The following is an 18,345-nucleotide window of genomic DNA, read 5'->3' as shown; positions in this document are numbered from 1 at the left end:
AAGGGAAAGGATTTTTCCCAATGCTGCTTCATGGCAGAGTTGGATTAACTTCAAAAATAAAATAAATAAGTTCCACAGCCATGGAAAATGGGTTATGCCTCCAGTGAATTAGAATTACTGTTACATTGGGCAAGAAAAATAGCATTTTAATAAAGTGTCCACCCTCAAGCACTTTTTCCAGAAAGATACCTGTGAATCTTTGCCAAATACTTACATATTTCAGCTGGGTTTATGTCGAATTACTTGGCTGGGTGAAGAAGCTGCTGTATGCTACCTTTGACAATTCAAATCTTTGTAGAAGCCTGATTTATAGCTGCCCAGGGGAACAGTTCTCAGTTTTCATTATGTTTTTATTTCAGAGACAGTATAATCTAAATAATTCTATTCTTAAATTAGTGGGAAAAGTAATTTTGCAGACAAAGCTATGACAGCAATTTTTTTTTACCCACAAATTCCCTCAAAATGAATCAGGGTAGTTCTCATAACTGTATGGTATCTTTTCAGTTAAATATATCATTGTATCAGTTTTAATTTTAATTGCCTTTGCTAGTGGCAGAATTTATTTCAGTTGATTTAATTAGATTATTGCTATTTTAGACATTATTCAGCATCCTATTAAACCGTCTTACAGATATTAGCTATACCCCAGAAGAGCACTGTAATGTACAATCAGGGAACAATTAACCCTCTAGGGGCAGGAATTCCAGAATTTCCTTTGATATTGAATAAAACCTCTCAGTCAGTTTGGATTTAGAATTCTGGAAATATTCAACCCAAAGTTTTTATCGGCTGGTGCAAACCAAGTGCAGTAGGGTGACTGAAAGGCTGGGCCTTGAACTCAAAGTCCAGCTATAAAATGTTAGCACAAGTATCTTCCCACACTGGCACTTTTCATCACCACAGGTGATTTTTTTATACCTTACCACCTATGTAGCATTAGAAAGAAGAGAATTAATTTTGACACTGACTGGGAGCCACTAGTGTCAAACTGCCTTCAAAGGCAATTAGGATCTAATTCAAATAACAGTCAGGAGAGCAGAAATTATCTGAAGCCCAAACCATATCTGTCTTCTACAGAGCCCTGATCAGATCTTGATTTACTGTTTTCCTCATTCCTTCAGGCATGCTACTTTATTTCTGAACAGCAGGTTCTGACTGTTGGCTTTCACTGAAATCAGGGTATAGATACTTGCAGTGTTAACATGGGGAGGAATCTTGGTTATTATTTGTAGTAACTTTGCTCAAAAATGTCTTGTCATTAGTTTTTGAATAAAGTAACCTGGTAATCTCTACAGCTTTTTCTTCCTGTTTACTGCCCTGTCCTGCAGTGGAAGGCTTTTCCCGAGTTTTTTGGAATCAGAGTGATCTATGACACTTAAAACTCCAAACTTTGGGAAGCATAGTATGGCTCCATGTGATAAATAGTATAGCTGAGCCTTCTGTCTAATTTACTGAACTATTAAATGGCATCTTGCTTTAGGCATCCTCATTGATTTTACATCTTTGTCATGTTTAAGGTGGAGATGAAGCACTGAGAGAACAAATGAAGCTGGTGCTAGAGTTTGGCATGTTTGAGAGCCCCTGGCTTATTCTGACTGAATGTTCCCTCTTCCCCTCTCCCTCAGCTGACATTGGGCACTGCACAATGCGAGTCAGGCTTGCCAACACTTACATTTTGTATTCTGCTGTCTCTGCTTTCTGTGTGTCTGTTTTTGGATTGTTAACTTTGGTTGAGCTGCTTTTGCACTTCAGTGAGCATTTATTTTCTTGCTACCTAGTCTATATGTATGTGAACTACCATGGCATTGACACTGTTGAATCTAAATGTTGTTTTGGAAATGTGGAGCTGACCTGAATATTAAGGAAAACTCCTGAGATAAAGATGGATGTGATTTGAAGAACAGCTTACATGTGGTGTACAGAGCTTAGCTGGACATTTATGCTAGCAATGGGCTGGTGCAGTATTATGCTGCTGCTTAGGCTGTTAATATTCTCTACAGTCAGAATTTGTCAGACCCTCTATTTGTCAGAATATGTAATTGAGAGTTGCTGAGGAAATAAAATAAATGTTACAGCATTTTCTTGTAATTTGGAAGACAATATTTCTGCCACAAACAAAATAACTTTCTAACTTCTTTTAACTATTACCCACTTCCTGTTGCAAATGAAATAACCATGTTGCAAACATAATAATTTTTTCCTTTTAACAAACTCCTTCAGCATGAAATCAGTGTTTCAGAAACCCTTGCACAGATCTGACTCTGCTAATTTCTTGTCAGTGTACTAATTGTATAAACAGCAAAGTTTCATGTCCTTCTGAGTCAATAATGGACTCTAGGTCCAGATTTCAGGTCTGAAAAAAGGTCGGGGGAGAAAATGTACTGGAATAATAAACTTGTGATTAAATTTGAATACGGTAAATTCTCTTTAGCCAAAATATTCAGGGAATTGTACTTATTGGTCTACTTTGTAGACCACTGCTTTTCTATTTTATTAAAACTCTAGTAACTTATATCTAAAGATGGGACACTATATAACAAGATTTTGAAAATCTGTGGTATCAGAGCCAAGAATTATTCTGTAACTATTTTGCAATTGGTAGAATTTTTCTTCTATCAAACATCCAGGATTTTACATTCTGTGTAATAGTTGTAGCACTGTCACACTCCAGTACTTCAAGCTTAAAGAATGCCTTTTCTCTTTATAAGGGGTTTATACAAAGAAAATATGTAGTTCTTCATAGTTTGACTGACAGTAACTCTGAATTATTTTAATAACTGGCTGTAAGAAATTGTCTGTCCCCTTTTCAACGTTTCAGCAAAGACTGCTTAATAAGCAAATCCACAGGCATGCAGACTACCTGGGATTTGGAATATAAATGTCTGTTCCTTTTCCTGAAAGGCGCATGTTGGTTGGAAATAGGTTGTAGAAGCAACTTAATCAGGACTACAGTTATTAGACAGAATTCCTGTGCCACTCCTATTTGGCCAAATTCAACTGATGTCAATAATTCTATGCTGCTGTTACAGTGGGAGTTAAATGAGACCCAGCACAGAGGATATGTCCCTAGAGTAAAAATATGGCATTGATGTCAGAACAGACAGAAAGAAATGTTTGCACTATGTGCACATTTGTGTGCATGTTCCATTAGAGCTGTAATTACATGTTTTACTGGGCATGCACACTAAGGCTACTAGGGTTCCCCCTCAGGAACATGCATTTTATGGTACTTATAAATAATTTGTTTGCTGTTTCTAAAATAAGTGATTCTGCTACTTATTCAAGTGTTCTCTCCGCTGCTCAAACAAAAGATCATTATGGTATGTCACAGTATTTTCATTTCTTCAGCTCTGTTTAACTTCTGCAACATTTAATTCTTTTTCCATTGCCACACAATCATCACTTCAGCAATTACATTTGTTCTTCTTAGATGTTTATCCTTATTACTCATCTCTATTCAAGAAAATATTCAAATGTCCTCACATATTTTCAAATCACTTGGGGGTGTCTGTCTAGAAGATGTCCTCCCTCCATTTTCCAAAAGAAGAATGCTGAGATGATGATGCTTAGTTTAACATATAATGAATTCCCATATTTCTTTCAACAAATAAAAGGCTTGTAATTTTTTTTTTATATCAACTTCCAGCATCTTAGCTTGGATCCAGCTTACTATACAAATGAATTTCAGCTGGATTGCTTTTAGTGTGAGCTCCCTGGAAGAAAGGGAGAGTTAAATCCTCTGATGTTCTGTGCAGACTCTCCACATGCTGTCTAAGGCCCACTCCATGTAGTACTGGTCTGAAATTAGTTTTACTGATTTTCCTAGCTTTCTCTATCAAAACACAACTACACAATAAAATGCCCAGGAAAGGGATAAATTAAACAATCTTTCCAGTTTGATGGTGAATATTGACTATATTCCTGATAGCAATTCCTGATGGACCGATTCTTTTTCAATTGTGTTTCAAAACCCAAAACACTTTTTCAAAAGTGTTTCCTGATAGCAATCACTCTCCATAACACATTTCAGATTTATGGGGTCTTTCTTTTTCATTGTATAGGCTGCAAATATGATGGTTTAAATATTGATTAGCATCTGAGTATTATCATAAATATAGTATTTCAGTAAATATGATCCAATTTCATCAAACAGGTTGGCTTGGAACATTAGCCAACACCTAGTATTTGAGAGTTCACATCTTCCTCCACAATTATTATTTTTCCACAGTTTTGACTGGAGTAAAAAGTTCAGTCACATAGAAAGAAGTTTGAAATGCCTATGCCAAATCTGTTTATGTTCACCATTATTTGTACCCACTTCATTGTGCTATATTTTTTGCTGTTAAGTGAGTGTATGATTTGAAGATTTATAATGTAATTCATTATATGCAATTAATTTGCCAAATTCCAGGAACCCCACAAAATTTATGCATCTTTAGTATTTATTATAGTTGATCAGACATTGGAAATTAGCACCTGTTACTTGTCAGTCTACCAATACATATTCTTAAATACATATGCTTGACTTTGTGCAAACAATTAATGTTTCTGATTATCTGTGGCAGTGTTCTTATGCGTAAAGTTTAGAATGCTTGTGTAAACACTGAAGTTTTTAACACACATAGGAATTACTTCAACAGTTTTAATTCTATCATGCCAACAAGAATTTTCTCTGATTAAGGAATAGATAGTATTTGCTTAGTAAATGTAGTCATGGCTATGCTGTGACAGTTACAACACAAAAAAATTCCTGAAACCAAACCAAAAATCACCAAAACAACAACAAACTTCAAAAATTATTTGGAAATTTTCCATCTGTGTTTTTTGAGATATAGAAATACCAGTTGTCCAGCTTGTCTCTAGTCCAGATTCTGAGACTGCAGAACCAGTAGGACACAGTCATCTCTGATGGCCTTTCAGAGCAGCTAGTGAAAATCTCTTTCTTCTTCTGAATATTAAATGATATTTTTCACAAAGAGAGTGTTGAAGTGCCCTTCCTAAGATGGTTTTGAGAATCAATTGAATTACACAATATGGCAGTTGTGAAGAAACTATATTTTAGACTGCTCTGGAAAGCATGGTACTAAATTGGATTCCTGGTCCAAAATTCCTAGTTGCCTTTCCATTTTTATTCCAAAGTCAGGCAAATTGTTTGTTATTTAGCTGACAGGGACAGACCTGAGGTAAATCGCTTAATTGGAGAACTGTTTTCACACAGAAGTGAAGTAAGAGATTGAGAAGGATTTGCAAAGACTATTATAATCTCACTCTGAATGAAGTGTGAATCTCTGAAACCAGGAAAATATGGTCTGTTAAGCAAAATGTCACAGGAACTCATTACCAGATAGTCTAAGTAACCAAAGACAGATCTAGTATAGTGTTTAGGGTTTTAAACTCAGAAGTCATTTTTCTCATCCAGCACTGAAGTTTTGTGAGTAGAAGGGAAATGTCAGTCCATCTTTCCTCAGCTAAAATAATTTGATCAGAATCGTCATTGATTTGCAATGGCTTTGCTATTATGTACTATTCCAGTATCACAAAATATTCTGCCCACATGCAACTATTAAATGTATAATCATGCAGGTGCTGCCATTGGAGATTGACAATATGATTATCCTTTGCCATACATTCATATCTTTAAATTTTAGTCATAATGGTAGTTGCATTTGATGACTTGAAATCTAATAACAGCAAGAAAGATAATTCCAACAACCTTAAAGGTAGTTAATTGACTACTAAGAAACATTTACCAGCTTTATACAAGTTTAGTCAGCCAAGAATTGAACACAATTAATAGTGCACTGTCCTTTATTATCTTTGGGCTTGAATAAATTATTAGAACAAAAGGTAAGCTGCAATTTCCATTCTTTAAGCTGGTGGTTTTATTATAGCTCCAACCCAGTGAAGATTTAGATTTAAATTTGAAGAGATTTAGATTTAAATTTGAAGAGAATCTTCTTTAAATTTGAAGAGAAGAAAAAGATGTAAGTGGATCTGAATAGGAAATTCAAAACTTGAATATTTTCCTGTTCAAAGCTTCAGAAAGCTGAACTCCCCAGCTCTGTTCATGATTACTTTTCTCCTGGGATATATCTATGCTCCTGGTTCACCAGAGCTTCAGCAATTCCAGGTATAATCAGATAATTTTCCAGATCCTGCTTATGCCCAGGTAGAATGTAGAAATGAGACAGGTTATATCTGTCATCTCATAGGAGGTCTAGAAAATAGACAAGTTCTGTGAAATTCTCATACATTTTATGGGGGTGTATGTTATTTTTACTAAAATGTCATTGCAGCTCTTTTGATTTTAAAAGAAGTACCCACACTTTTTATATAAAGTCTTTGTGATTAGAGTACATAAACTGTGGTGTGCCAGAATCAAATGCCTTCATCTCCCATCATTAATTAGTGTGCTAAAAGCACAAGCTCAGGTGGGTTTATACCCCCCTGATATATTAAATGGAAGATTTGTAGATATTTGTAGAGGGAGTGCAATGTAGCATACTGCCTAGGATGCCTTTCTAGTGAGGAAAACTCTTAAAACCCTGCTCCCTGTACCAAGCTCTGGCTCTGTGTTTTGTATTTAGCAGCCAGTGGATGACAGATAACTTGGCCCTTTTTGTAACCTTATGAGTACCCATGATTGTATGTTTCTATGTATGCACACACAAATACATATGGGTATGTTAGAAACCCTGCTCTGCTGAAATTATTGGCCACCTTCAGCTTCAATAGAATGATGATCTGAATCCATGTATTCCTTACTGCACCTTTTTGCATGATTTATAAGCTGTGAGCCATATATGTTATGCATCTTTTTAGTTTACTACATTGTTTTTCTATTTTAAGGAAAATAATACATTTTTCTAGGCTGAAATACACTGTTTGGTAAAGAGTGCTAGTTGCAATTAGGCTAAATGTCTCAGTAACAGCTTAACAATTTCAGTCAGAAATATATCCATTGTGAATTAGTCGAAAATGTAATTCTGACAATAACTAATGTTGTGTTATAGTTATAACTAATATGAGATTTAAACTCTCTAATTTCATCCAAAAAAACAAACAAAAAAAAGCCCCTGAGAGCATTTTTATAAATAGTCTCTGTCTTGGGAAATAGAGGGCCAATGAAGCACCTTGGATTTCCTGTGATTTTATGGCTTGATTGATGCAGGATTTTGTAGATGTTGTTGACTTAAAATATGTAGATGTTGAGGAAGCGTTGGGAATCAGGTCCCAATTCCATTGGCTTCAAATTTCTTCCCTTTATTTCTTTAAAAAGTAATTTAAAGCAAATATTCTTATGCCACTCTGTATCTCTAAGATAGGAATAGTAAATTCCTTCCCTTTGAAAAAATATTTTGAGACATGTTAGTAAAAAGTGCTATGTAAGAGCTTTGCATTATTACTGTAATTTTAGAGATAATGAATGGCATCCTACAAAATAACTCAGTGTTACATGGAATACTAAATATTTTCTAACTTCTTGAGTTTGAATTGCTGTTCAGTTTCTAAGCCTAGACTGATGCTTTGTTTGAAACCTCTTTGAAATAATTTCTACCTGTTTAAGCAATTTCAACTTTGCTGCAGACACAGCACAATAGTTGCATTATAGTGAGTATGACTGCTTGTCAAATGCAAACCCCAGACTTTCATCTCCTTACAACTTTGTGCTAATGCTGTTCAACTATCCATCAGTTAAATGACTTCCTGTCACACAAATGGCAGTTGACAAGTCTGCCTGTCAGTTCTGTTCCTACAAATTTCCAAGTTTAAGAAACCAGGTTCAGTTTTAAGCATTATTTTAAGAGAATAAATTATTTAATGAAATAAAAAAAAATATTTTTTTGGGTTTCACAGTTTTATTTTCATTGCTTGAACAGCAGTTCACAAGTTCTCTGAATACTTGACACAGTGTTGACTGAAACCCTCCTGAGCTATAACATCACGTACCCTTGTGAACACCAGCGAGAGCAGACTTTTCCCATAAACACATGAGAAACATTTGGAGACGTGCTGCACATAACAGTCACTACTCCAGATTTTGGGTGCTTACTCCACCAACTCCATAAAGGAGAATAATTCTCATTGCAGAAATCTCTCCTTTCCTCTGCTCATTTCTCCTTAGGCTGGAGTGATTAGTGGAGTGATTCCATTCAGTAAATGTGTCTGCAGTTCCTGTTGTACTACCGAGTCCAAAATTAAAACCTTGTATTGTTTCTGCAATGCTCAGATGAATTGTACTGTGATATAAATTTTCATGTGTTCTCAAACATTTTATAATTCTGAAGGGAAATGTTCAATAACATGCTTTTGCCTGTTTTCCAATAACAGCTAAGTCTTAATCAGATTTCAGTTTAACAACTTTGGAAATTAGATGAAAGGCAAGCTGAATGCTTAGACTTAAAGAGAGAAAAACAAAAGGTTATGACATAATTTTTCATTAAGAACATTTGCAATTAAATTTTGTGCACGCGGATTTAATTATGAAATCCTTAGTGCGTGTAATGAACAAGCTTTAGTCACATTAAGGATGAACTGTCCTCAAAAAAAAAAATCAATCTCCATCTCTGTAAAAAGCATTTTTATATTTAAAAAAAATGCAAAATAGTCAAAGGATTTATATCTGCTGTTAAAAGAAACAATAAAAATGTTCATAATCACAGTTTGTACATTAAAATGTGCATCAAAAGCAAAGAAGAATATTTCAATCTGTGGTAGTTTGATTGGCAAGTTTATCTGCAGTTACTGCACTGGATTCATAATATGTAACATTGTATTTTGATTATGCTTTTGTTTTTTTTAAATCCAAAGATGACTAAAATCTTCCTTTCTGGGACTTAAGGGGAAGAAAGAAAGAGATTTAGCATCTGCATATGGATCTGTAGTATCTAGTTGAAAAACAGAGGACATAGATCAAAAAGTTGTAATTATTATTTTATAAAGAACACTAATAGACCCCATAATAGAAATAAAAGATTCCATTTTGGTTATGTTTTAAGCAACATTGCTATCATTTTATTCTGCAAATTTTTTTAATAATGCAGCAAAAATACTCTCTTTGAAAACAGAGCAAAATTCAACAGAAACTTAACTCTTTTAGTGTCCTTGTTATTTATTCCTTCTAGGGGTAAGAATATTGGACATGACATAGATTTTTTGATCACCAATCCAGGACCAAGAGAAGATGATGAACTTCTGCATAAAGTTATTGACTCATGGAAAAAGCAGGTATGAACTAAAGAGCACTTGGCCAGAAGAGACATGTTCTAACTCCACTGAATTAAGCCTATATACTGCTTAAAGAATGTCATACTCCTTGTTACAGCTGACTGCAATATTTTGGAGCAGGATATTGCTCTATTTGGTTACTAACCATGGTGATCTAAGTGCATCCTCTAGCTCGGAATGCTAAAGTTGAAGGTTATAACAGAAGTGCACACACATTCTGTAATATCTTACCCTAAGAATATGCAGCTAGTCAGAGGTGAGAAATCAATCTAGTGTGAGAGCTTTGAGTATCGGAGAAAATTGTTCTTTCACTTTGAAAAAACTGTCTATTTATTTAATTTCTCCTTGAGGTGGGAGTAAGTTTTCCCAGGGGAAGCTGCTCCAGGGAGATCCAGCTTTAAGCATAGAAATACAGAAAAATTGTCACAGTTTTCCATGATGTCTGTGATCTTCAAGGTCTCTTCCAACCCAATCTGCTAGATGATTGTGTCATTTCTTAGAGGAATTGCTCATCTAAGGGATGGATTTTTGGTGATTTCTTTGGATTTTTTGGGTGTTTTTTTTTTGTTCCTTTTTTTTTTTTTTCCCTTTCTATTCAGCTTTTCAGTTTCCAGCAGCTTTAAAGTTGGAAGTGTCTCAGTTATAACAGGTAGCTAAAATATTCCTGGGTCAGAAAAATATAATATGTTGTGAAAAATAAACTTCTGTTTTTCTTCTACTTTCTAGCCAGGTGAGATATTTTTCAACGTTTAAAACCCACACTGTTCAAAGAAATGGAGTACATTTCAATAAGTAAAAGGCCAGCACCCTGAGGTGAATCATCAAATGCCTCACTGCTAAGGCAAGTCAGCTTTCAGTGCAGACAGCCTGCAGAGCGTGCTTTTGGATTGATTCTTGGGCCATGTACTTCAATTAATGTATAATGGGTTAACACATGAAACATTCAAAACATCCAACTACACAAAAGCTTATGTGACTGTCTGAAGTTATCTGTTTCAAGGTGGTCAAAATCTTTCAGCTGACTTTGATGGAAGGGCCTCAAGCTTGTTTTTTTCCTGGTAAAAGGCAACATTAGCTGAATTCCTCTTCTTCCAGTTGATTTTTGGTCTTTAAAGTATTAACAAACTATTATTAATTTTTTTGATTTTTCTCATTCCTCTGTGGAAGTAGATTGATAGCAGGTACTATTTAGACTACTCAATAGCAATGAAGTCATGGCAATTAGTGACGGCTGAGGAAATACTCCATTTTTTATCAATAATTTTATTATTAATGTATAGGTCCTTTCATGGTTATTATATTCCCTTTATTATGAGAAAAGTTGCCTTTCTTCTTAGAATGTGTCTTTTTACCTTACACACACTTGAATCTCTAGGAAACCAGGTATGGGTCCTCCCAAAATCATGTTTGTTATAATAGAGCAGAAGGGAAAAGTGACAACAGACCAAGGCTAGAGCCTGCTCTGAGTGCAGCCTTTCATTCCTTCTTTTCCACTTAGATTACTGAGAAAAATGGCTGTGATCTGAGAAGTCTGACAAATACTAAAGATTTCAGTTCACTTTGAGCTGCTTTCATTAAAAGGAATTGAAAGAAAATAAATTGAAAATGAATTGCTCTTTCTGATTTTCTTGTTAAGGGTGCTATTTGGCAGAAAGGAGTGCAGGCAGAGTATGGCAGTCAAGGGTGGCCAAGAATTTGATGAAAAGATTAGGATTCCTCTAGAAATCCCAGGATGCAGAACATGTCAGAAGCACAATGGTCATAGAAACCAAACCCAAAGAAGCTGGGTATAGTTTAAAGCTATGGACAATTATTTCCTGTGTTCTGTTTGTCCTCCAGATTTTTCATGGTTTATGCTACTAGTTGCACTACCGCTCTACTGTGGCATTTGTAATATACAGGCTTTCAGTGGCACTACTGAAAAACAAGCTGCCAGCAAAATCAAAATGCAAAAAAGACAGAGAGCATCTATACACCTCTTGCCTTTTTATTATCTTGGATTTATAAGGGAGAGGGGAGGACAGAAAAAACTCCAAATAAAGCACTTTTTTTTAACTTTTTGCAGTAGTCTGCAGTAGTCACAGCTTGCCACTTTTGTGCTGCTCCTTCTAAGCGCAAATTAAGTGATGTACATCACGGAGGTCATGATGTTGGCTTCCTTTTGGCAGCTCTGAGTGAAGGATTCCACAATGTTTAACTTCTAAATTATGGACCACAGCTTTAAATAGTTTAAAAGGCCTTTTTCTTATCTCAAAAGTTTGGTGTTACAAGATCCTTCCATTGAAAGCTGCTGAAAATGAAGTGGCTAGATCAGCACCATCATACTCTTTGATGCAGCATCACCAGGGATAAACGGCCTGAGGAACAGAGAATGCAAAGTCTTCAAAGTAGAGTGGCAAAATGGAAAAGCTGTGATGCAGTACACAGGTTATGGTCTTAATGGTTCCAAAAAAACCTCATAAAGAAAGCAAGAAATTACTTCTGTGGGTTAGAGCTTGAAAGTCTGTGGGCAAACAGGCTAAGCCATCTGTGTCGATGTAGCTCATTCACATACTGTGAAAAAATGCTTTCATTTTTTGCTGAAAACCTGTATAGCTATATTTAGCACTGTTCCTGTTATATATATACTTTCAGCAATGGAAGAGATACTGTTACTACAGGCACTCCTGCACTCTTCAGTTTTTCCCTTTATATTCATGTAAAGATAATGTTGCATTTTTCTTTTGGCTTTAGGAAAACAAGTGATGGAGATGCCTGCCTGAGCTTACCTATTTTAATATATTATTGGTCTGGTTTAAACTCTAGTATTCACCCTTGATGAGGTGATCAGGAAGGGGAAGGCTTGATGTCCCATTAAAGAGGATGGTGAGAAGCAAGTAATATTTCTTCTTTTGCTGGAAACCAATTTTTGGAAACAGGGTTCACAGCAAAGCTGCACATTCATTATTAAGTGACAGCTGGATTTTGCCAGCAACAAAATCTGTTTCTAAGACAAGACACAGAAATTATTAAGAAGCCAGAGGAAAGAACCTTTTGTTTCAGATGAAAGAGTGCATAAAGATGCAGAGCTCCTTTGGGAACACATATTGTCTCAGCTTTCTTTGTAATTCATTATAAATTTTTTTGGTTCATTCTGACTCAGACGAGGAAATTCTTACCTAAAATAGACTATTGCAAGGTGGTTAGAGCCCTGAACATGAGAGATCTTGGCCTAAATTTCTTTAGTGAGAGTACAGGGCTGACTCTGATTATCCTGCTTGTGAGGTTATTGTATAAAGTAAGCAGAAGTGCTCCATTTCCAGCTGTGTTCTAAGTGAAGATCTGGCATTTCTTAAGACGTGTGATCTTTCTGGGGTGTATTGTATAGCTGTGTGTGGGTGATGTAACTCCCCTATCTGTCTGTCTGTCTCTTTATCTTGCTCAGCAGTGCAAATGCTCATGGCATAGAGAGGTAAACACCTTCATTCATGGATTCCAGCGCTGATCTGTCCATTGCTGTCAAAGCCAGGCTGCTCCAGACATGCTCAGAAACAGATCATTCCAACACACAGGGAACTTCAAGATAAAAAAGGGACCAAGGCAGCTGCATGATTATGCAGCAGCTGCCAAGTTTTGCATTGCTGATCGAACCTTTGATGCCATTTTCTAGTGACTTCTTATCCTAAAAGGCCTGACTTTAAAAAAGGGTTCCTTTAGCTCTTCTACTTTATAGAATTCCAGCTGTCTCATCTAGGTTGAAATTTTTCCAAATTAACATGCTACATCTTATTTTGGATTAGATATAGCAATTTCACTGAAAAAAAAAAAAAAGAAATCCATTTTCACTTTATTAAACTATCTCAGAAGGAAATTTAGAGCAACAACATATACATTTCAGAAGAACATATTGGATTACATTTTCAGATGATATAAAATGATCCTACTTAGCCTTAGCAAAATTAATCCAGCTAGCAAAAATTATGAATAATGACAGCATGTAACACTAAATATAGAATAGGATTCCATTTAATTAAAAATGACTGAGAATGCTGGATACCATATTTGATTGATTTTTCAGTGATTGATTTAATGTTTTTCTGAAAAGTCATACTTTTCCTCAGTTTGAACTTGGATTTACTCCAATATCAATGCTATTGATGTGCCAGCACTCAGCATATTTAAGCAAAAGTGTGTGGTCATTCTAAAAATGGAAAATTGTTGAGGGTCTTAACATAACTAAAAAATACATTTAGTTTTGAGGGTGTTGTAAATTTGAGAAATTAAAATGCCCACACTTTAAAATGTGATTGTGTAAACAAGACCTACAGCACTTTATGGTGTACAGATCAATCTGAAATGTGCAAAGAACTGCAGATTCCCCGACTCAGAGGAATGAGAAGGATGCAGCTCTGCAGCTAGCAGTGGCCAGAACTTCACACAATCTTCATAGCTGACTGCCCCTTCAGGCAGTGCTTTTTCCAAGTGTACCTAAGTGCCATTTCACCTTTACTTTAAGGGGTGATGGTGATGTCCACTTCTAATTATACTAGGTTAATTGGAAACACTATCCCAATGCATATGACCTAGGCTTTGGCTCCTATTTAATGGTGAAACTCTGGCTTCTGGTATATACTATGTAGTGTCCCAAATCTCCAAGAGTAAAAAGAAAAACGAAGCAAAAGATGAGAAAGTGCTGCTAAGTAGCTAACTGATTTTTATAGAAAATGGGAAGAATATTGGTGCTTAATCAAAGCAGGAATTCATCAATTAATGGCCAATGATTAATGATATTAAATTATTTTTATTAGCATTAAAAGCAACAAAATAAACTTGAAGGGAGGATAGTTTCATCAAAATAAGCAGGAAAATAGGCAGTTATGCATTAACACTCAACAGCTGTTTTGAGTCTATATTTGGAAAGAGCAAGCATCAGTGCCTTGTGACATTGGGGTAAAATTAAGAAAAAATTGCTGTTTTAAAGATAGCTGTTACAGAGCACCTGCTAAATTTAAGCATTTTCAAATCAGCAGACTTGGAAACTAGTCATCCAAGAGAAGAAGCTACATAAGGAGTTTTCTCATATCAGTTTATAATAAATCTTCATAATCAGGAAAAATTCCAGACAAGTGAAAGAATGCCAATTCAAATAAAATAGTTATCATTAAAAAGGCTGGCTCATTGACCCATGAAAAGCCTGTAACTGATTTCCAGTAAAATAATGGGATTGTTAATTTGGAGCTATCATCAACAAAAAGCTGGAGGCTAAAAATGTAATAATACATATCAGTGTCTCTTCATGGAAATAATATCTTGTTAAGTGGTTTTGATATGCTTTTTTTGGGGGGGGGGCAGAATTATGGCTCTTAGTGATAAAAGTAACTTTATTACTGTAAAGTATTCTCTAAGGCATTTAAGATATTGTCATGTGAAGTTACCACACCTACATTAAATAAAAGAAATAATAAAAATCTGTTTTTTAATACTGAGGTATTCTTCAAAAAATCAGTTCATTGTTACCCGGGACATTAAGAGTCTTAGCTGGAGACCCTTCCTTCTGGTTTTGGCCCAGATCAGAGGGAAGGGGTGTGGCCAGACCCTAATATTATTCAATACCACTTTCTGTCATTGCCAGGGGTGAGGGAAAGAGACTTCCTCTCTTCCTAGAATAAGGATTTTCCTTCCAATGGGAGAAAGTGTGGTGGTTGAAATGGTCTGGTATTTTACATGTAAATCGTTTTTGTCTTACACCTTTTGTTATTAATAGTGCTGCCAGTTACTGTTTGTTGTCTTACCTCATTGCTGTTTTCAGGAAATTGTTCTTATCTCAGCCCAGGATCTTTGCCTTTTGGGTTTTCAGCTGGGGCGGGGGAGGGGGAAACAAGAGGAATGGTTTTAGCTGGGCTACTAAATGGGAGAATAGCTTTCTTAAACTACAACGCCATTGTCAAACAACTGACAGCCATCAAATAAAACCACTTCTACACGCTCTCAGTTCAACATTGCAATTTAAAAAAGGTTTTTAAATTGCTCCTCCCTAGTCCAGAGGAAGGAGGATGTGTAAATATTTGAGTGATTTCAAAGCAGAAACAAAAAAGTGATCCAAGGATCTAAAGAAATGGGCATTCCCTCTGAGCAAAAGACATCGGCAGGGATCTTCCATCTCTCTGGAGACTCCAGACCTTGTCACAAGAAAATCTCATGCAACAGATACAGTCCAAATGGAATCTTTCACTTTGGAATCTATCAGCAAAACTGTGCACTGGACTAATCATCTTTTTCTAGATGTCTGCCACATGGGAACACATCAGTCCTTACTCAGAAATTTCTGTTGACATTAACTAGAAAAAGGTTTAGGAGAAAAGGAGAGAGAGGAAGAATTGCAAATTCTATCTCTTTAGTACAGGGCAGGACCTCACTACAGTCAGATATCTACCAATGCAGATTTCCCTCAAATATTTTTCCAAAGTCGGAAGCTGTTACATGTCTCTCCTTAGCCCAGATTTGCCCTGGCACATTTCCTTGTTTACTGAAATTACATTTCACATGAATTTTTAAGACAACTGTCTAGAAACTCTGGAATGACAGTAAAACCAGTTCAGCAATTCAATGTGAACCATATCTTCTCTTTAGGGCTTACTCCTTTATTGTGATATCATTGAATCAACATTTGTAAAGGAACAGCTGCCAAGCAGAAAAGTTGATGCCATGGATCATTTTCAGAAATGTTTTGCAATTTTAAAATTATATCAGCCAAGAGTAGACAACAGCACTTGCAACACATCAGAAAAATTGGAAATGGCAGAAGTCAAAGACTGGAAGGCAATCCGTGTGGATCTGGTCATAACCCCCTTTGAGCAATATTCATATGCTCTGTTAGGTTGGACAGGCTCCAGGGTAAGTAACCACAACAGTACATCTTCTCTTAGCACTGCAAACACGTTTTTGTTGTTGCAGGACTATTCAGAGTTCATGGATTTAAAAAAAATATTCCTGATGTTCACGCATCACATTTCATGCTGTCATCCACCCCTGATCGTGGGTTGGAGCTGATGAATTCATCACTAACATTTATTGATGTCTCTCTGGGAGAGTTAAGTACTATTTTCCTTGTGGCTTAGTGTTTAGGTTTATGAACTGGAGAGCTAGGTTTTTGATCAGTTGTGTTGTCTTTTTACATCGTAATACTGTTAACAAGAAATTTAAATGGTTACTGAGTAGAAAGATGATTCGGAAAGCGTCACATAATTTTGCAGGAAATTAAACATTTGAGGAAGAGATATGTTGAATTGGAACTTAATTTGTTTTGTAGGAAATTGAAAACAATTTGACATCTTTTTGGATTAGATCAAATGTTTTGTTTCAGTTGCATTTTAATTGACTCCTTGAAGTTGTAAAAAACTGGAAAAAAATTAAAATTAGACATTAGTTTTGAGCCAGAATATAATATATTTTGATTTATGTTTTAATAAGAAAACTTGAAATGATAGCTACTTTCACAATAGGCACTAGTTAGCTGGCATAATATAAAATAGTACACTATTTTCAAAACATAAAATTCTACCTAATGCAAATCCAAAACTCAAATGATTAATTTCTCTCCAGACAGAATTATTTTTTAATCTGTTCTACATGCTTGCCTTCTGATGTTCATTTTTTAGGGAGTGTTTACATGGTACAATGGAGAGCTTCTGAGCCTGCTCTGAATTATCTTTTTGATGTGCTGGAAGCAGTACTGGTGCCTTGCCACTCTGTTCTACTCAGGTTAATTGGAAGCAGGATGGTTTAGACCAGGCAAAAATGTTGAAATTGATGTGTTCTCCTGCTGAGTTTGAGTTACTTCAGTCGCTTTTTTGAGATAACAAATTGTATTTTTTTGGACTTTGGATTAAGTTCTGCAGACTCTGGGGTCCTTTCTTATCCTGGAAGTGTTTGCCAACTTAAAAGCCCTTCTCTCAACTCTGTAGATAGGAGGCTACACTAAAAACACACAGTGTGAGGCCCTTTGGATGAGTAGGCAATGACTTCATTTTTCTCTGCCTCACTGAGCTCCTGCTCCCTGTTGGGCTAATTCACCTCAGACTGTGGGAGCCCACCACAGGTTTACTTTCTTGCACAGTGCCCAACTGCTGTCACAGTAACTGATGGCGATGATGGACGGATGCAAATGTTTGGATTCCTTGTCCAAACATTTCCCTTCAGATGATAGATTTTATCAGACTATATTCCTTTCATAGAGGTAATTTTTAGTCCTTCGTTTAATTATTTGGTTTGGTGTTAGAAGGTGCAAAGGATAACAATTTTGGTTTGTGCATGTGTTTGATATTTGCTCTGTCTTTGACAGCAATTCGGGCGTGATTTGCGGAGGTATGCTGCACATGAAAGGAAGATGATACTGGATAATCACGCACTATATGACAGGAGAAAGGTACTGTTTATTCTCAGAAATAAAGCTAATGTGTTTTTATTTCCAAGTGTGCATTTCCAGCTAACTTTTTATATTTAAGTATATAGAATATTTTAGCTTGATTATCCATTTGGTGGTAAAACAGTTCCACCTTCACATGATTTAGTTTCACTGGAACAGCCTGATTAAATCTGAACAAGTCTGAAAACCCCTTTTATTTTTTGGCAATTGTGAAGTAATTCCTGAAATGTAACAAGAAACACAAATTAGACATTTGTATTTGATAGGAACTGCGCAGCCTTCACAGAACTGAGAACAAGCCATCTGCAAGTATTTGAAAAAGGTATTTCCCTGTCCCTCTGTCTCAGAAGGAGAGATCATTTCTCTGTCCCCGGCACACTTTCAACTCATATTGGTCTGACATTGCAAAGGAAGAGGGGATATTGAGTGATACAGGCTCAGTTAGAAGGCTTGAGGAAGTTTTTGCAGGGTATGACACTGAGCGGGGATTAAGGATCATCCTGCTTTTAAAGCCCTGCATTCAGAAGTCTGTGTGGAGTTCTGTTTAGTCAGGCTTGGCAGCCTGGGGAGTAATTGATATAATTTCTGGTATAAAGGCTCTTGGCTGCAGTTATACTGATTTCTGCATTTATCTGGCTTAATGTTTGTATTTGTATTAGGCCATTTAAATAATAAGCAAAAATCAATCCTGAAGATGCTTATTGATGTCAATA

General features: G+C 35.9%; 1 protein-coding gene across 1 annotated transcript in view; it reads left to right on the top strand.

Moving 5' to 3' along the window:
* DNTT (DNA nucleotidylexotransferase) overlaps positions 1-18,345 on the top strand; it is an 82,875-nt gene that overhangs the window by 44,220 nt on the left and 20,310 nt on the right. The window contains exons 8-10 of the mRNA XM_053949502.1: positions 9,126-9,228; positions 15,838-16,101; positions 17,549-17,632. Of these exons, the coding sequence (XP_053805477.1) occupies positions 9,126-9,228; positions 15,838-16,101; positions 17,549-17,632 (451 nt within the window). The remainder of the gene's footprint in view (positions 1-9,125; positions 9,229-15,837; positions 16,102-17,548; positions 17,633-18,345) is intronic.

This window comes from Vidua chalybeata, chromosome 8, assembly GCF_026979565.1.
Source record: "Vidua chalybeata isolate OUT-0048 chromosome 8, bVidCha1 merged haplotype, whole genome shotgun sequence".
NCBI classification, from domain to species: domain Eukaryota; kingdom Metazoa; phylum Chordata; class Aves; order Passeriformes; family Viduidae; genus Vidua; species Vidua chalybeata.
Note: the sequence above shows the minus strand (reverse complement) of the source record. Positions and strands in the feature narration are given on the sequence as shown.